This window comes from Petromyzon marinus, chromosome 4, assembly GCF_048934315.1.
Source record: "Petromyzon marinus isolate PM22_M1 ecotype Great Lakes invasive population chromosome 4, UKy_Petmar_22M1.pri1.0, whole genome shotgun sequence".
NCBI lineage: Eukaryota > Metazoa > Chordata > Hyperoartia > Petromyzontiformes > Petromyzontidae > Petromyzon > Petromyzon marinus.
Window position 1 is genome coordinate 4,148,241 of NC_133670.1, and position 20,890 is coordinate 4,169,130.

The window sequence follows — 20,890 nt, forward strand, 5'->3', positions numbered from 1 at the left end:
TTTCAAGATACAAACATACGATGTGTTAACACTGGAACACGTTAGGGTGTGCTATGGGGTTGCCACCTTTTCGATTGTAGACCAACCCTGGAAAATGTCTCAGTGCTTGGTCTATTATCATAATTATACAGTAAATGACAATACAATAATTGTATAAAAAATTCTTACTTGAAACTGCTCCAAAATCAATCAAAACGAACAAAAGTAGATCGGAATTCAATGTAAAATGCTTGACATTTAATCTGCCGCATAGGCGATTCATGGTCAAGATGTTGTGTATGTTTGTATGGGCATGGCTAGAGTTGCCAACCGTCCGAGAAATAGCATCTGTGTTCAGGTCGTATTGATCTGTACCCTCGATATTGCACTCGTATTGAGAAATCTGTCCAGGTTTGGTCTGCTATCAGTAGAATCATTTTTCAACGCAGCGTATGTTTGCATGGTGAACTTCTTTCGCACCGTACGCTGCCAACCATGCTTTAATGGAGGTGCGGGGGAATGACAAACTGAACGCAAAAAGAACAGGGACACAGCCTTGAAAACACAGAAGTGCATTTGCACGTAGGGCGGTTGTTGAAGGGGAAGAGGGATGAAAATGATTAAGAGAGGCGTATCAGGGCAGAGCAAAGTGCTTATTATTATCTTAACTTAATAATGAAACGTAACTGAGCCATATGCCTTAAGCAGAACGTTTTTTTCAAACAGATGCATCACAAACAGAAAATATAACCAATGTTTAGAAATGCACAAGGAAGCGTAGAGATGATGTGCATCCTAAGAACAACACTGATACTGGAAGACGGACACGTCAATTGGACTTCATATGCAAATTAAGGACGTAATTTTAGTTTAGAAAGGTGGGGTGAGGCAGGACACACAACTTGAAGTGATGACGGCCGGTGGTCGAGACTAACGTGGGAATGGGAGCTAAGGAAGGAACACAACCGGCAGTGTCCACTGCGGATATGGAGTGAATAAATCAACAGTATATGAATTTTGATTTGGATAATTTTATTGTTTTATATCTTTATTATTTTATTTTCTTTGGTTCTTTCGGTAAAGTCACGTAGAATGAGAATAAAATAATAAAATAACACGATAAAATTCTCACGACGTTTTGGCCACAACGCAAGCGGCCGTCTTTAGGTGAAAGGTAACTGTCGGGACGACAGAGCTTCAATTAACGATGTTAAGATTCGTAGAGACTTTTAAGCTGGTTGGGATAAGTGAAGCACCTTGACAAAGGGGTTTACATATCAATAGCTGAGGGATTAGCTTGTGACTGGTCACGGAATTGGCTATGTTAAAGTCAAAACCTACACATCCACAGAGGCAACTAGTAATTTAGCATTGAAATAGCTAAGGGATTAGCTTGTGACTGGTCACAGGAATGGCTATGTTAAAGTCAAAACCTACACATCCACAGAGGCAACTAGTAATTTAGCATTGAAATAGCTAAGGGATTGGTTTGTGCAAATAGCTGAGGGATTATCTTTATTATTTTATTGTTTCCCTTCTACGTGACTTTACCGAAAGAACCAAGAATATAGTATATGAATTAGATCATTTATTTATTTTGCTAACTTTACAATTAATCGTACATTTTAATTGTACTAGTTTATGTCTTCAGGTTTAGTTTCTAATTCTCTAGGATAAAACAAGTTATTTTGTCAAAAAGAATGACGTTAATTGGCGCATACATTGAAAGTGCAATTTTAAATGAACCGTGTCAGTCTTCAAATACTGTTCTGGTTATTCCCACCTTGTTGGTGTCCCTATTGTCTCCTGCACCCACTAACAACGGAGTTATTGTTGGGATGGAGAGAAGCACAGCCAGCAGCCAGGCAGGAAACTCGAGACATAGAATATATTAATAGCAGCATGACTTACACTGCTACAGCAGCGAGGTGGTCATGTAACTATTTACATTCTCTGTGTCGCAAACATTAAATGGCAACTAATCTTTCCGTGGTACGCTTGTCCCCACGATTTGAGGACCAATTCCTTAGCGAAGGATTTACTACCAATTGAAGGATGATACAAGTGAAATGTGAAGTGGTAAGATTGATCTTAGATCATTGCAAGCCAATCCCAGATTCTGAGTGCGGAGTGACTCGGCAGGGCCGACGGCGTGAGCCTGGCACCTTGGGAGTTGTCATGGTCAGGGAGCAATGAGGCCGCGTTACCGGTTGTCTTAGTTTTGGGGAATTCTGTGTCCAGAACTCTGATCCACAGTAACGATGAAACAAACACAATGTAGAAAAAAGAACAGTTGCAAATGTTGCAGGAAATTGAAAGGCATTTTATTACAAAAATCATTACCATTCACACAAACAGTATAGTATTATAGTAGTTCGAAAATTAGACTGTAGAAAATAGTCATGTGTAATGATGAAAAATACTTGAATATAACATTTATCATTATCTTATTAGAATATATGAACGTGTAATGGCAAATTAAAACGATGCGATACGATTTGACAATCCTTTACAGCGATACACTTAATCCAGTGAAGTTGAATGTGAACGCTGAAACACGTAAATATTACTGAACATATCGTGAATAGAAAAAACTGATTTAACAAAATATCCATGCAATTAAAACATCAATGAAGCAGGTTGCTGGAATGGATGCTCCAGGCGCCACTCTACGCGTGAGTGGTGCCAGTGGACTGAGAGGCCGTGCCAGGAGTCGCTGTCGCTGGCTGCTCAATGACCACCACCCTCTCGGCCGCTGCAGGGAGGGCGCGGCGCTGAGCCTTGAACTTCAGCTTCCCGTCTTCAGTCAAGCAGCAGCTCACGCTCTGCGGGTCCACGTCCCTGGGCAGCTGCGTCTCCCTGTGGAACTCCTGGCAGCTGTGGCTGTAGCTGCCGCTGCTGACTTCTCCGCTCTTCACCTCGCGCCGTCCGGCCACCACCAGCTTGTCTCCAGACACCTTCACGGCCAGGTCCTGTGGGGAGAAGTCCTGCACGTCCAGGGACGCGACAAACCCGCCTCCCTGCTCCTGTGGATCTTCAATCTGGAACCCACTGCTCACGGCCGGCTGCTGCAGCAGTGCGTCTCCGTGGCTGCCCGGGGCCCGCGTGTGGCTGCTGAGCTGATCGACTCCACGGAAGATTCTCTCCATCCTCTCGATCTCGCTCCTCATGTCTCGCTGCAGCTGCTGGAAGAGACTTTCACCGCGGGGGTTCCAGACCGGCCAGCCTGGACGTGCAGGACTTCTCCCCACAGGACCTGGCCGTGAAGGTGTCTGGAGACAAGCTGGTGGTGGCCGGACGGCGCGAGGTGAAGAGCGGAGAAGTCAGCAGCGGCAGCTACAGCCACAGCTGCCAGGAGTTCCACAGGGAGACGCAGCTGCCCAGGGACGTGGACCCGCAGAGCGTGAGCTGCTGCTTGACTGAAGACGGGAAGCTGAAGTTCAAGGCTCAGCGCCGTGCCCTCCCTGCAGCGGCCGAGAGGGTGGTGGTCATTGAGCAGCCAGCGACAGCGACTCCTGGCACGGCCTCTCAGTCCACTGGCACCACTCACGCGTAGAGTGGTGCCTGGAGCATCCATTCCAGTAGTCTAACTATTTAACAGTATTCGTGCTGGAATTCAGTGTGATACAATGTCATGCATTTTGTAATTTGTCTTCATGAGAATGTTAAAGACATGTAATGTGTCGTATCTAAACAGTAATATTAACAGCCTGTAGGATGTTATTTTCAATGCGACTCATTAGATTTAGAATTCATTTCACCGGGCAACATTAAGTACAATATTGTAAGCAATTTATTGTTTACACACGAATATAGTTATTTGGTGAACATGTACGTTCCTGCTTTGAGCTCTTACTGTTAACATTGTATGCAGTACACGTACAATATAATTTAGAACGTCAAATTTGTTGCTTTCGTCAGTACACTTTTTTTAAAATACATTTTGAAATAAAGTTTTTGTTGCATAAAACCAAATGTTGTTAGTCCAGTTTGTATACTGAACCTAATGACACACAACTGAGGATGTTTAATAATTGTTAAGCAGAAGTTTTTTATTAGTTCAAAGGAATGGTGAGCTGAGTACAGCCGAATGGAAATGAGTGTAGTTACGTAAATACTGATATAAAAATAATTATTATAAACTGCACCAAAATCAATAAAAACGAACATAATTGTATCAGAATTAAATCTCCAATACTTGCCATTTAATCAACCTTGACTTAAAGCGTTCATGTCTGCAGGAATTCATATTGTTTGGGTCTTTCGGTAAAGTCACGTAGAGAGAAAAAAATAACCAAAAAAATAATAAAAATTTCACGACGTTTCAATCGCAACATGAGCGGTCGTCATCAGGAAAAGTGGGGTTAGCTGCTAAAGACAACTGCTTATAAAGCTTTGAAAAGGGCATAGCCCAAATGTCAGCAGCCAATGCCATTGCAAGTGGTGGGTAGCGACCGCGGCGGTGGTGGGCTTTCCACCAATCACAGGGCTGCCAGGCAGAAATTAGCATGTCAATGCAAGATCGCCGAGACTCCTTCACGGCGAGTGCGCCAAGGTGGCTATGTTAATGTGAGAGATTAGTATGTTAATGGGAGATCCTGAAGCAGCAGCCTCGAGGATGGCACACGAGGTAGCTGTGTTAGTGAGAAATGACATCTGTTAATGTAAAAAACTCAGAGAGCCGAAAAAAACAACTAATATTGGAAGGTGGTAGGCTGGGAACATAATGGCCCGTTATGACTTAAACTGGTTAACAATGTCCTTCCAATGATTGCTCAGTTTGTACCCATCTTCTCGGTTGAAATTGTGTCTGTGTTTACACATCTGCATTGCTTCATGAACGAATCTTTGCTGATAGGCAGTGGGTTTGCAGAGTACCTTCGTCTTGGAAAAATCAATTTCGTGTATGCCCACAGCATTAAAACAATGATCAGCCACGGCTGAGGTATTGGTCCTACCGTGTTTCAGATCTGGCTTATGTTCACGAACATAGTCCGAAACATGTCACTTAATTTCCCCAATGTAACTACTGCCGCAGACACAGCTTAGTTTTTAGACGCCGGGGTATTGCATGTCAGGGATCACATCCTTCACAGATGGGATCAGATCACAAATTGTATGTACTGTGTTGAATCGAACCTGGATCTTGTGTTTCCTCATGAGTTTAGAAATATTTTGGTGACCCCTGCTATATATGGCAAGGTGATGGTTTTGATTGGTTACTGAGATGGTTCTTTCCCAACAGTTGGGGTGATAGCTTTTCGGATTGTGTATTCTGAATATCCATTCATTTTGAGGGCTTGGTGTACGTGTTCCAGTTCACTGGCTAGGTGGTGATGGTCGGAAATACATCGAGCTCTATGGTGTAGAGTTTTGATGAGAGAATTCTTCTGGGATGGATGGTGGTGGAAGTCAGGTTTTGTTAGGCATTCGTATGGGTGGCTTTCCTGTAGACAGATTGTCCCATTGAGCCATCTGGTCTCTGTACGATGAAAACATCCAAGAATGGTAATTTGCCATCCTTTTCCACCTCCATGGTGAATTTGATCGCTGGGTGTATGGAATTGATGTGGTTGAAGAATTGGCCCAAAGCTGGTAGGCCATGTGGCCAGATGAGGAACGTGTCATCTATGTACCTCTTAGACAAGGACGTAGGGTGGATGCCTGGATGGCATCTGTCTCAAAATATGTTTCCATTAAAAATTGGCTTCAACTGGAGATAAGGGCGAACCCATTGGGGTAGCTTCAACTTCTTTGTATAGTGTTCCATTCCAGGTGAAGTAAGTGTTGGTGAGGCAGTGTCCAACCAGGGCCGGTACATCAGCATTCAATCCTTGTTGGACCAAATCGTCAATGATTGCAATGGTGTAAGGCACAGGAACTTTAGTAAACAACGATACTAGATCGAAACTGACAAGCAAATCACCTGGAAATAGTGAGATGTCATTAATTAACGATACCAAGTGAGCTGATTTAAGTACAGCTGAGATGGTCTTACCAGTGAATGGTTGTAAGGTCTGAGACAGAAATGGGGCCCGTTTGTAGGTGAGTGAGTCAATAATGAAGACGATAGGATGAAGGGGTGTATCTTCTTTATGATTTTTGGTAAGCCATAAAGTCTGGGTGGTCTAGCAGCAGAGGGTTTTAAGGAAAGCCGCTTGGTTGGTTCGATTAAAGATGTTGAATCAGTGATGATATTGTTGGTTTTTGTAACAAGGCGGTTGGTGGGATCTCTATTGATTTTGGTAAATCTACCATCATTCAGTAGGTCCTGAATTTTGTTATTGTATTTTTTTTTTCCATGAGGACAGTGAAATTGCCCTTGTCGGCTGAGATGATGACGATGTCCTCTCTCTTTTTTAATTGAGAAAGCAAAAAACGCTCATCCTTACTGATGTTGCTAATAGGTGTCTTAGCGTTTTTGATTAATATGTGTCTTAGCGTTAATTAAGGACATCTTATGCTTGCTTGTTGATGTGCTTCACAGTGACGCTCGCTTCACCTGTTAGCGCTGTGAGCGCTGCTCCTTCCTCTGCCGATGTTCTGCCAGTGCAGCTACAGGAGCTGCTTTTATCGCCCTGGCAGTAGCTACGAGCAGATTCCAGGGGAGCCAGAAGCATCCAGAATGACGCAGCTGCTCCCAGGGCTTCCCTCATCCACAGCAAATAGCAGTGACTCAAACCTGGGGTTCAGCTGTGTGACGTCTTCTCTAAACTAGCACATCAACAAGCATGGCCCTGAGTGTTTACTTTCCTGCGATGCACGTGAAGGAGAGGAACGTCTGGCCAGGCTGGCCGGTCTGGAACCCCCGCGGTGAAAGTCTCTTCCAGCAGCTGCAGCGAGACATGAGGAGCGAGATTGAGAGGATGGAGAGAATCTTCCGTGGAGTCGATCAGCTCAGCAGCCACACGCGGGCTCCGGGCAGCCTCGGAGACGCACTGCTGCAGCAGCCGGCCGTGAGCAGTGGGTTCCAGATTGAAGATCCACAGGAGCAGGGAGGCGGGTTTGTCGCGTCCCTGGACGTGCAGGACTTCTCCCCACAGGACCTGGCCGTGAAGGTGTCTGGAGACAAGCTGGTGGTGGCCGGACGGCGCGAGGTGAAGAGCGGAGAAGTCAGCAGCGGCAGCTACAGCCACAGCTGCCAGGAGTTCCACAGGGAGACGCAGCTGCCCAGGGACGTGGACCCGCAGAGCGTGAGCTGCTGCTTGACTGAAGACGGGAAGCTGAAGTTCAAGGCTCAGCGCCGCGCCCTCCCTGCAGCGGCCGAGAGGGTGGTGGTCATTGAGCAGCCAGCGACAGCGACTCCTGGCACGGCCTCTCAGTCCACTGGCACCACTCACGCGTAGAGTGGCGCCTGGAGCATCCATTCCAGCAACCTGCTTCATTGATGTTTTAATTGTATGGATATTTTGTTTAATCAGTTTCTTCTATCCACGATATGTTCACTAATATGTACGTGTTTCAGCGTTTGCAATTAACTTAATTTGATTACGTGTATCGCTGTACAGGATTGCTAAATTGTTTCGCGTCGTTTTAATTTGCCATTACACTTTAATATATTGCAATAAGATAATGCTAAATGTGTTATTCAAGTATTTTTCATCAACGCTGCTATAGCAATGTAAGTCATACTACTATTACAATAATCTATGCCTCGAGTTTCCTTACTGGCTGGGTTTCTCTCCACCACAACATTAACTCTGTTAGTGGGTTCCAGCTGTTTCCACCGAAACTAGCTGGGTTACTGGCTACACGGATTTTTCCGTTTACAGTAACAAATAAACATTACACATACATGCAGGCATCGACTTACGAACACTCGACTTACGAATTTCCGCACTTAGGAACCAGCTACCATGAAACATGTTTTAACATTGAGAATTACAACGCGAACTCGCACTTGCAAACTGAACCGAGGATCTATTCTTTTTTCAGCGGAGCGATCCTCCACGAGTTGTGTCATCCTCGCGCTTCCAGTGTTTGTGCTTGTGTGTGCGTGCGCGCACGTGTGTACATTATTGTGTTCCCACTTACAAACCTTTTGACTCACGAACGGGTCCCAGGAACTAATTGAGTTCATAAGTCGAGGACTGTCGGGATCGTTGTGTGAAACATAAAATACATACAAATTTATAAAAACATTTTATGTTCAAATACCTTGCATCCTGATGCTGGCTTGTCGTAAGGGGCGAAATGAGTCACCACAATTGCACACACACACACGGACAACAAACGCCACTAAGTGGCGGTGACGTTGCCACGGCACTTGTGCCAGGCTAAGTGCACTTTATGGCCACGTGATCACGGGTCAGATCCAGCTGCCATGGTTTGACTGAGATGAGTGGCAGATGTGTAAGCTGTGCCTCCCCTACTGTGCCAACTTGATGTGTTTTATCCGCCTGAGGCTCTGCTCGTTGTTGTGAGCGTCTCTCTGCTGCCCTCTGTTGTTGCTGGAGGGCGACTACCTCCAACTGCCCAGTATCGTCCATCATGAGTCTCCTCCACATAGGCCGCTCTTTACACTGCTGGTACCAGTCATTCGCAAGTCAATTCAGTTCCACATCCTCTTGTACCACATCATTTAATCTCTTCTCTAGCCCGTGCCGCGCCTGTTTAGACCCCTTTAATGCAGTGGTTAGGGAGGCGTGGTACATGACCCAGCCAATGTAGCATTACCTGCTGGAGGCGCTTACCGATGGGACTTTGTCCAGATCTGTAAAGGATTGTGAGCTCACACAATCCAGCCTGGTTAAACCCAGGATGGATCGTAGGAAGGCCATCCTGAATGTTTATTACCGGCGAAGATGTTCCATTAGGGGGGTCCACGTTTGGCAAGCATCGAGAAGGAAGGGCATGACCGTGGCCGAGAAGATCCGAAGACTGCTGTGGAGCGACAGATATCAGGTAGCTTCCACACAGCGTCATGCAACCGATGAAAAGATAATGCCGCTCGACTGATTCGGAGTGAGACCTCTTCTGTCAAACCGGAGTTGGTCATAAGCACACTATCCAGATGTGGAAAACCATCCAATTTACAACTGCCCCATTACCAATGGGGAGTTAAGGGGTGGAGGGTTTAATGCAGACATGGGCTGGGCTTTTTAATCCGGCCCCCCGAACTTGTCCAAATATTATTAAATTAAATTTTACCTTTCACCTGTAATGCCCTCATTTCCCCATTAGATGGAGCACTTTGTCCGGGAATGTGGTAATTGGTTTGGGCGCAGGCCTCAGATGTTTTCATGATGTTTGATCAGTCACGTTACGACATGTTTTTGTATTGTTCATGTTCGTGCAATTTGTTAAATTGCCTTGCAAATAAATGCTTTGCTACCTGTTAAAGGCCAAATCTTTTCATGTAATGATTTTTACATGTCATTTATATTAGTTCACACAAACACTCCATCCATCTGTTCCTTGCCCGGCCCCTCTGTCAAATTTTAGAACCCATTGTGGCCCGTGAGTAAAAAAAATTGCCCACCCCTTGTTTAATGGCACAACATAGCGAGGCAGGTGCTTAGTTTTGGTGGGGCTGATGGTTAAGGCCCCACCTCTTAGTGCAGGGGTGGGGAACCTTTTTTGTGCCAAGGGCCATTTGGATATTTATAACATCATTCGCGGGCCATACAAAATCATCAACTTAAAAATGAGCCTATTATATTTGGTCAAACATTTAGTTAACTCACCCCTAATGCGATGGCTGGAACTGCTTCTCTTTGGTGAGGCGTGTGGAGATATTAGCTGGCATTGATGATGTTAGCTGGTATTGATGATGTTGCTACTCGCAACTGCTTTTCCAGGTTTGCTCCAAGATTGATTGAATTTCGAGTCCCGCCTGCGGTTGCCTTGGCAGGGCCAGACCAAATGATTTCGCAGGCCTCATGGCTGGCGGGCCGGACGTTCCCCACCCCTGTCTAGTGGCACGCTCCAGGTCTAGATCATTCGCATACGTAACATGGATGACAAATCGGGAGCAAGCTCTCAAGCGCACCCGGGCATCAATCCGCCTCCCATTGTATCTATATCAGATATAGATTGCTCCGGTACGGACATGGAAGGTTTCTCGAACGACGTGGACCAAAAATATTTTAAACAGTGTATGGAGCCAGAGGACATTACTGTCGAACCCCAAGGTTAACGGGGAATAGCTTTGTCTTCCGGCCAAGTAGCTTTACTCGGCCCTGCTCAATATCATGGAAGTCCTTAATTATTGTGAGCAGAGAGTCAGAGACTCCGAAAGCATGAAGAACAACCCAGAGTCCAGACCTATTGATGGTATCATAGGCATTGACCAGGTCAATAAAGCAGAGCTGTAAGTCCTGTCGGAATTCAACACTCCTCTGCTGTAGCAAACGGAAGGAAGATGTGGCATCTGTGGCTGCCCTGGCCTGAAACCACAATGGGGCTCCCCAATCCTCTTCTCAGCATGCCTGGCAAGGTGATGTTGAATAATCCTTGCCAGGACTTTTTCTGGCACTCTAACACAGGCACAGACTCTAACCAAAACTATCGAATAATTACACGGTTTATTTAAAATTGCACTTTCAATTAATGTGCCTATTAATGTCATTATTTCGGCAAAAAATGTTTTTATCTTAAACTAGTGCAATGAAAAAAATACCCTTTATTGTAAAATTTGCAAAATAAAGACGATATAATTCCTGTACTGTTTTAGTTTATCTTTCTGAATACACATTTAATGAAAATGTGTTTTAGTGAATGGTTGTTTTTGAAGGTGATATCGTGTAAATGTTTTCCAAAGCTGCTTATGCAGCCGTCACCATCTCCAGCCGTGATTTCTCCACTTCTGTCCGAAGCCATCACCATCTCTTGCGGATTTGCAATGCAAAAATCTGTCTGGCTACTGCCCACCGGTTGATTTATTCGATCCATCTTCGCAGTGGACGCTCTATTGGTTGTGTTCCCTCCTTTAGCTCCCATTCCCACGTTAGTCACAACCACCGGCCGTCATCTCTTCAAGTTGTGTGTCCTGCCTCACCCCACCTTTCTAAACTAAAATTATGCCTTTAATTTGCATATGATGTCCAATTGACGTATCCGTCTTCCATTCTCAGTTTAATTCCTAGCATGTGCATCTCTATGCTTCCTTGTGCCCTTCTCAACATTGGTTCCATTGTCTTCGTCAATGGCCATGTTTGTGATGCATCTGTTGTTGCAGGTCATATCCACTGATTAAAAAACGTTCTGCTTTAGGAAAATGGCTTTGTTACGTTTCATGATTTAAGTTCAGATTCCAATCAGCACTGTGCTCTGCCCTGATACGCCTCTCTTAATAATTTTCATCCCTCTCCCCCTTCAACAACCGCCCCACGTATAAATGCACTTCTATGTTTTCAAGTTGTGTCCCTGTTCTTTTTGTTCAATTTGTTATTCCCCCGCACCTCCAATAAGCATGGTTGCCTGCGTACGGTGCGAAAGAAGTTCAGCATGCAAACATACGCTGCGTTGAAAACTTACTCTACAGCATATTCACACTGGAGACGCAGGAGGGTGCTGCTATGAGATTGCCACATTTTTTACTGTAGACCAAGCCTGGACAGATTTCTCAGTCAGCACTCAGTCTAGAATTATCAGAACTACACAGTAAACGACACAATGCGGGTGCTATATCTCGTAAGAATGAATACCCACCACCTAAACACAAATGGTAATTCCTGGACAGGTGACAACTCTAGCCATGCCCATGAAAAAATATATAGTGACTAACTTGGAGACGTAACTTCTTCGAGGCAATTCTTTAATTACACACCGAGCATACTGTTACACACTCTCTGCTGTAATACAACGCTCTGTCCCTCGCTTAAACGCAACTCTCACTCGTGGCTAGCCTACAACACAACGCTCGCCATCTGACACTGACGGCGCTGAACTAAGACAGGCAACTACTGCTAGCAGCACAATTATCAAGTGGATGACGACAGCGGCGAAGGCGACGATCTTCAACAGCAACGACGACGACGGCGATCCCACTCCAAACGATGGCCCTCATCCCCTGCTCGGGGTCCCCTTTAATCCTCTTAGCGCAGCCTCGCTCCCCTCCGGCCACGCTCCCCTTCTAGAATCTACTAGCAGGATCTCGACGTGTCCTACCCGAGATCCTTCTCAGGTCTATCACGTGGTCTGCTGTCAATCAGGGCTGCTTCACTCTGCAGATCCCCTTCCCTGCCAGCAGCCAGCGCTATGCTACGTAGTGACCAATTCTATGTGACTACACATACACAACATCCTGACCATCACTCGCCTATGCGGATGATAAAATATCAAGCATTGTAGATTTAATTCTGATCTACTGTTGTTCGTTTTGATTGATTTTGCCACAGTTTAAAATATATATTTTAATATCAGTACCAGCGGGAAGTACCCAGCGTTTCCCGGGGCAAAAATATATTTACAAACTTGTCTTCTCTTAAAAACATAACATATACATACACAAACACTAAGCTATTGTGCCCTTTGTCCATTTGTCCGTCAACAAAATTATAGGAGGAGCGACATTAGAAAAACGGCGTATTCTATTATTTAATTTTTTTTCTGTCAACGTGACTTAACCGAAAAAACCAAAGAGTAATTCCTGCAGTCACGAAAACTTTGAATCTAGTTTTAGCGTGTTAATGTTAAATAAACGTGTTGTCTCCTATAGAAGTCTGAGTCTCCATTTGAGCCCACTACAACTGGTGTTGGAAGTGGCCAAACGTTAGTTAATTAACTATAGATTATGGAGACTAGGCGAACAATACGTACCAGGTCTCCAGATGAAGAGGACGACGACCCACCGGCCCCAGGGATGTCGGCGCAATCCCCCAGCCCCAACTGGGGGCCTGGGGTGTCCACCTCCGGTTCCAAACCGCCCTCCAAATTGCCTTACCTACGAGTCCTACTTGGTACAGGCCGGACCCGCTATTGCCGCCTGTTGGGCCCTGACTGCAGCTACATATTTTCCAGTAGTGGTGGCGGCGTATTACGCCTGACAATTACCCACCACATTAAGAAGCACGATGGTAGCTTGCAGTTGTGTGTCGACTTTAGGAAGCTTCATAAGATATCGGTGGCTGACGCGTATCCTCTCCCTCGGATGGACGATTCCCTGGACGCTCTGGCGGAAGCACAGAACTTCTCCACCCTTGATCTCCTGTCCGGATTTTGGCATTTGCCACTAAATGAGGCCTCTAAACCCAAACGGCTTTTCGAACACCTCAAGGCCTGTTTGAATTAAATCAGCTTCCCATGGGACTCCACGCAGCACCGGCTACGTTCCAATGACTGATGGAGCTGGTGCTGGCTGGACTTCAATGGGACTCATGCTTACAATACCTCGACGATGTCATCGTCTTCAGCCGTACGTTCAAAGAACATCTTGATTGGTTACGCGCTGTCTTTCTTAAAATGCGAGCGGCCCATCTCAAATTCAAGCCGCAGAAGTGTTACCCCCTTCAGAAATCCGTGCGGTATCTCGGTCATATTGTCAGTAAATCGGGCATTGCGATAGATCCCGACAAAACCACGTGTGTTCGGACGTGGCCGACCCCCACGTTGATGATGCAGGTGCAGAGTTTTATTGGTTTTGCGTCTTATTATCGCCGGTTTGTCACTGGGTTCGCTACCTTCGCAAAACCTCTCCACGCCTTGACGGTTATGGGTCAGAGGTTTCATTGGGGGGAGGAGGAAGCCGCATTTGTTGCGCTTCGCAATTCCCCTCCGCTACTCTGACTTTGCCATGCCGTGCGTCCTTGATACTGACGCAACCAACACCAGCATTGGCGCGGTTCTGTCCCAGGTTGTCAACGGGGTGGAGTGTGTTGTTGCATACGGCAGCAGAGTGCTGTCGCCAGCCGAACAGCGTTACTGTCACGCGCCGGGAACTATTCAGGTCTCCCGCATTAACGAGTTGATTGCTCTGGACATCCCTGGTTCGGTTCCCGTCACCCCTCGTGGGAATAAATATTTGTTGGTTGGCGTCGAATATTTATCGCGCTGGCCGATGGCCTGGCAGCTATGGATGGGAGCCATCCGGTAGTGCCACCTAGGCACATGCCATGGTACAATGGTGAGCACACAGGACTTGTAATCAATACAGAGGTACTATGTACAGGGGCGGCAAGCAGCTAAAAAATGGTGCACGTTTATTATAAATACGACATTCTCAAATGGTTTCGAAATTAAGTGTCTTATCAGCAGAATCGTGCAGAGTTTCTGCCGAACATACACAGCATTAGTTCCTAACACACTTTGGCAGAGTTGGTGTCACTGCCCGGGAAAGGAACATTAATGGTGATTTTGTGGAAAGTCAGGTGAAATGGGTGGTTGGTCAGACTGACCAGCACCCTGTGCTGTGTGGATCGCTCGTGGTTCTGGCCACCAATCGCCAAGCAAATTGGTTGCAGAGACTTCCACGTGTAGAGTGACTTCAGTTGTGTGCAACCGAGTTGCGCAACTGCTTGCACCGGCTGTGGCCGTGTGCGGAAAGCTAACTCGGGTCAAACCTGGGTTTCGAAGCGCGGTGTAGCGTTAACCATGACACTACCGCTCCACACAATCACACACACGCGAAGATCGACACCAAATACGTGCTCTGTTGCACCGCACAGCAACTCACACGCACACTGCAGTGTCCAATAACAACACAAATGTATTAATCATGACAACCACCTGCTCTGCCACTCAAAGCAATGTCCATCACATGGCCATCAACACGACACATATAGTTCATCACGGTCACCCGACCAGCAGGAGTCACGTGTGTGAGCAGTCCGTGAATGTCGCCGGGCTATGGTGATGCAGTGGTGTGGGTTGGACAAGGGGCGGATGATGATGTCTGTCGTGGAAATCTGTGGAGCGGCACGGAACAAAAGTGGGACGGGTGGCCCAGTGTGGAGCAGGAGCCGCTCGGCTGGGACGAAGGTGGGGAGGAATCCACTGATCCGGTGGAGGCGTGGGGAGGAGGGCGGGACGCCGCGTGAAGCGCGACTCGTGGGAGTGGTGCCAGACAGAAGGGGCACCTGGGACTCCGTACGCGGGACCCCGGCCGTTGCACCTGGGCTGGGGGGGGATCCGCTGCCCTGCAGGTGGAGCGAGGCCGGGGGGAAGGTGCTCTCGGTCCGGGTGGATGGGACGAATCAATGCGGATGGAGTTGAGGATTCGAGAGGAGGTTTGCGGAGGCGGGGAGGAAGGCGGCTGTTGCGGGACTTGCGGTAACGCTGCCGTGAAGAATAGGGAGCAAAAGACTCGTGTGCCGGGCCCGGTCTGGTATCACGGTGGCGTGGAGGAATCCAGGGCTCTGGTGGAGGTGGAGGCAGGTGGAAAGCAGGGAGCTCCCAATCCTGGGGGTTAGCTTGATTACTCATGGGTGGAGGTGATGGTGCGAGTGGCGGTGGTGGCGATAGTGGCAGTGGAAGCGATGGCAGAAGTGGAGGTTGAGGCAATGGCAGGAGTGAAGGTGGAGTCGATGTCAGCAGTGGGGGTAGAGTTGATATCAGTGGTGGAGACAATGGCCTGAGTAGAGATGGAGGCGATGGCAGCAGTGGAGTTGAGGATTCGAGAGGAGGTTTGCGGAGGCGGGGAGGAAGGCGGCTGTTGCGGGACTTGCGGTAACGCTGCCGTGAAGAACAGGGAGCAAAAGACTCGTGTGCCGGGCCCGGTCTGGTATCACGGTGGGGTGGAGGAGCCCAGGGCTCTGGTGGAGGTGGAGGCAGGTGGAAAGCAGGGAGCTCCCAATCCTGGGGGTTAGCTTGATTACTCATGGGTGGAGGTGATGGTGCGAGTGGCGGTGGTGGCGATAGTGGCAGTGGAGGCGATGGCAGAAGTGAAGGTTGAGGCAATGGCAGGAGTGAAGGTGGAGTCGATGTCAGCAGTGGGGGTAGAGTTGATATCAGTGGTGGAGGCAATGGCCTGAGTAGAGATGGAGGCGATGGCAGCAGTGGAGCCGATGGCCCGATTGGAGGTGTAGGCGATGGCAGCAGTGGGGGCGATGTCCTGAGTAGAGATGGAGGCGATGGCCTGAGTAGAGGTAGAGGCGATGGCCTGAGTAGAGGTGGAGGCGATGGCCCGAGTGGAGGTAGAGGCGATTGCCTGAGTGGAGGTGGAGGCGATGGCCTGAGTAGAGGTGGAGGCGATGGCCTGAGTGGAGGTGGAGGCGATGGCCTGAGTAGAGGTGATGGCCCGAGTGGAGGTGGAGAAGATGGCCCGAGTGGAGGTGGAGGCGATGGCCTGAGTGGAGGTGGAGGCGATGGAAGCAGTGGAGGTGGAGTTGATATCAGTGGGGGAGGCGATGGCCTGAGTAGAGATGGAGACGATGGCCTGAGTGGAGGTGGAGGCGATGGCCTGAGTAGAGGTGGAGGCGATGGCCTGAGTAGAGGTGGAGGCGATGGCCCGAGTGGAGGTGGAGGCGATGGCCCGAGTGGAGGTGGAGGCGATGGAAGCATTGGAGGTGGAGTTGATTTCAGTGGGGGAGGCGATGGCCTGAGTAGAGATGGAGGCGATGGCCCGAGTGGAGGTGGAGGCGATTGCCTGAGTGGAGATGGAGGCGATGGCCTGAGTAGAGGTGGAGGCGATGGCCCGAGTGGAGGTGGAGGCGATTGCCCGAGTAGAGGTGGAGACGATGGCCTGAGTAGAGGTGGAGGCGATGGCCTGAGTAGAGGTAGAGGCGATGGCCTGAGTTGAGGTGGAGACGATGGCATGAGTAGAGGTGGAGGCGATGGCCTGAGTAGAGATGGAGGCGATGGCCTGAGTAGAGGTGGAGGCGATGGCCTGAGTGGAGGTGGAGGCGATGGCCTGAGTTGAGGTGGAGACGATGGCATGAGTGGAGGTGGAGGCGATTGCCTGAGTGGAGGTGGAGGCGATGGCCTGAGTAGAGGTGGAGGCGATGGCCTGAGTAGAGGTGGAGGCGATGGCCTGAGTGGAGGTGGAGGCGATGGCCTGAGTAGAGGTGGAGGCGATGGCCCGAGTGGAGGTGGAGAAGATGGCCCGAGTGGAGGTGGAGGCGATGGCCTGAGTGGAGGTGGAGGCGATGGAAGCAGTGGAGGTGGAGTTGATATCAGTGGGGGAGGCGATGGCCTGAGTAGAGATGGAGACGATGTCCTGAGTGGAGGTGGAGGCGATGGCCTGAGTAGAGGTGGAGGCGATGGCCTGAGTTGAGGTGGAGACGATGGCATGAGTAGAGGTGGAGGCGATGGCCTGAGTAGAGATGGAGGCGATGGCCTGAGTAGAGGTGGAGGCGATGGCCCGAGTGGAGGTAGAGGCGATTGCCTGAGTGGAGGTGGAGGCGATGGCCTGAGTAGAGGTGGAGGCGATGGCCTGAGTGGAGGTGGAGGCGATGGCCTGAGTAGAGGTGGAGGCGATGGAAGCAGTGGAGGTGGAGTTGATATCAGTGGGGGAGGCGATGGCCTGAGTAGAGATGGAGACGATGGCCTGAGTGGAGGTGGAGGCGATGGCCTGAGTAGAGGTGGAGGCGATGGCCTGAGTAGAGGTGGAGGCGATGGCCCGAGTGGAGGTGGAGGCGATGGCCCGAGTGGAGGTGGAGGCGATGGCCCGAGTGGAGGTGGAGGCGATGGAAGCATTGGAGGTGGAGTTGATATCAGTGGGGGAGGCGATGGCCTGAGTAGAGATGGAGGCGATGGCCTGAGTGGAGGTGGAGGCGATGGCAGCGGGGGAGGCGATGGCAGCGGTGGAGGCGATGGCCCGAGTAGAGATGGAGGCAATGGCCCGAGTGGAGGTGGAGGCGATGGCCCCAGTGGGAGCGATGGCCTGAGTGGAGCTGGATTCTTCAGGTGAGGAGCACAGCTCTGCTTGGTGCCGGGGCTGTTTCCCCTCCCCTGCGCCCGCCGCTTTCGTCTCCGCGCCGCGGCCATACGAGCCCAGGGACTCGGTGCTCGGCCGAGACCTCCACCTTTCTTTCTCTGCAGCGCCCGGGAAATCTTCCTCCTTCTGGTCCTCATCCTCATTCTCATCGCTCTCTGCAAAAGTTACGAAAAACATCAACGGCATCATTAGCTGAATCTTCCTGCTCCGTGTCTGTGAGTGCGTTGTGACCCTGGGGACAGACTTGCGAGTTTGTTTTTTACGTTTTTGAGCCAGGAGGCCAGGATTGGGAAAAACTTGGGCCACTTTTCATCCAGGCAACTGGAGAGCAGCACAGACTAAGTCTTACTTACCAAACATTTAAACTAACAACAGCATACTCTTTGGTATCTTTCGGTAAAATCACGTAGATAGAAAAATAACTAATAAAGTGAAACCTTGGATTGCGAGCATAATTCCTTCTGGAAACGTGTTCTTAATCCAAAGCACTCGTATATCAAAGCGAATTTCCCCCATAAGAAATAATGGAAACTCAGATGATTCGTTCCACAAACCAAAAATACCGTATTCATATAAAAAATATTAATACAAAATACCTTTTTATATTTTTATTATTTAATATAAAGTAATCAAATTTATTAATTACATTTAATCGTGGCTGGTGTGAGGGAGACGAGATAGAGGATGGTTATTGTGTAGGACGACTTTCACTTGCAGTACAGTTACTAAAGAACAGTCACTACACATGGACACAAAATAAAAAAAATGCTTTACGCACACACACGTATTCACAACACTACAGTACTGTAGTAAACAGTATACACGTAGTCACAACACTATAGTACTGTAGTAAACAGTATACACGTGGTCACAACACTATAGTACTATAGTAAACAAGATAGGTTCGCACGGATGTTGACTATACGAGTGAGGCACACCGACTGAGACCGAGCATGGGAGACGATTACCCACAATCCCGCAGTATACACGTGGTCACAACACTATAGTACTATAGTAAACAGTATACACGTGGTCACAACACTATAGTACTGTAGTAAACAGTACACACGTGGTCACAACACTATAGTACTGTAGTAAACAGTATACACGTGGTCACAACACTATAGTACTATAGCAAATACAGTATACACGTGGTCACAACACTACAGTACTATAGTAAACAGTATACACGTGGTCACAACACTATAGTACTGTAGTAAACAGTACACACTTGGTCACAACACTATAGTACTGTAGTAAAGAGTATACACGTGGTCACAACACTACAGTACTATAGTAAACAGTATACACGTGGTCACAACACTATAGTACTGTAGTAAACAGTACACACTTGGTCACAACACTATAGTACTGTAGTAAAGAGTATACACGTGGTCACAACACTATAGTACTGTAGTAAACAGTATACACGTGGTCACACTATAGTACTATAGTAAACAGTACACACGTGGTCACAACACTATAGTACTGTAGTAAACATTACACACGTGGTCACAACACTATAGTACTGTAGCAAACAGTGTACACGTGGTCACAACACTATAGTACTATAGTAAACAGTACACACGTGGTCACACCACTATAGTACTGTAGTAAACAGTATACACGTGGTCACAACATTATAGTACTATAGTAAACAGTATACACGTGGTCACAACACTATAGTACTATAGTAAACAGTATAGACGTGGTCACAACACTATAGTACTATAGTAAACAGTATACACGTGGTCACAACACTATAGTACTGTAGTAAACAGTATATACGTGGTCCCAACACTATAGTACTATAGTAAACAGTATACACGTGGTCCCAACACTATAGTACTATAGTAAACAGTATACACGTGGTCACAACACTATAGTACTATAGTAAACAGTATACACGTGGTCACAACACTATAGTACTGTAGTAAACAGTATACACGTGGTCCCAACACTATAGTACTATAGTAAACAGTATACACGTGGTCACAACACTATAGTACTGTAGTATACAGTATACACGTGGTCACAACACTACAGTACTATAGTAAACAGTATGCACGTGGTCACAACACTATAGTACTGTAGTAAACAGTATAGACGTGGTCACAACACTATAGTACTATAGCAAACAGTATACACATGGTCACAACACTATAGTACTATAGTAAACAGTATACACGTGGTCACAACACTATAGTACTGTAGTAAACAGTATACACATGGTCACAACACTATAGTACTATAGTAAACAGTACACACGTGGTCACAACACTATAGTACTGTAGTAAACAGTATACACGTGGTCACAACACTACAGTACTATAGTAAACAGTATGCACGTGGTCACAACACTATAGTACTGTAGTAAACAGTATAGACGTGGTCACAACACTATAGTACTATAGTAAACAGTATACACATGGTCACAACACTATAGTACTATAGTAAACAGTATACACGTGGTCACAACACTATAGTACTGTAGTAAACAGTATACACGTGGTCCCAACACTATAGTACTATAGTAAACAGTATACACGTGGTCACAACACTATAGTACTGTAGTATACAGTATACACGTGGTCACAACACTACAGTACTATAGTAAACAGTATGCACGTGGTCACAACACTATAGTACTGTAGTAAACAGTATAGACGTGGTCACAACACTATAGTACTATAGTAAACAGTATACACATGGTCACAACACTATAGTACTATAGTAAACAGTATACACGTGGTCACAACACTATAGTACTGTAGTAAACAGTATACACGTGGTCACAACACTATAGTACTATAGTAAACAGTATACACATGATCACAACACTATAGTACTATAGGAAACAGTATACACGTGGTCACAACACTATAGTACTGTAGTAAACAGTATACACGTGGTCCCAACACTATAGTAATGTAGTAAACATTACACACGTGGTCACAACACTATAGTACTGTAGTAAACAGTATATACGTGGTCCCAACACTATAGTACTATAGTAAACAGTATACACGTGGTCCCAACACTATAGTACTATAGTAAACAGTATACACGTGGTCACAACACTATAGTACTGTAGTA

At 47.3% G+C, this 20,890-nt stretch overlaps 1 protein-coding gene across 1 annotated transcript; it reads right to left on the bottom strand.

Annotated features, from left to right (window-relative positions):
- Window positions 1-14,608: 14,608 nt before the first annotated feature.
- On the bottom strand, window positions 14,609-17,980 carry LOC142906409 (uncharacterized). The gene has a single exon (XM_076054102.1). The coding sequence runs from the start codon at window positions 17,978-17,980 to the stop codon at window positions 15,731-15,733; it is 2,250 nt and encodes a 749-aa protein (XP_075910217.1). The 3' UTR covers window positions 14,609-15,730.
- Between the last annotated feature and the right edge of the window lie 2,910 nt (window positions 17,981-20,890).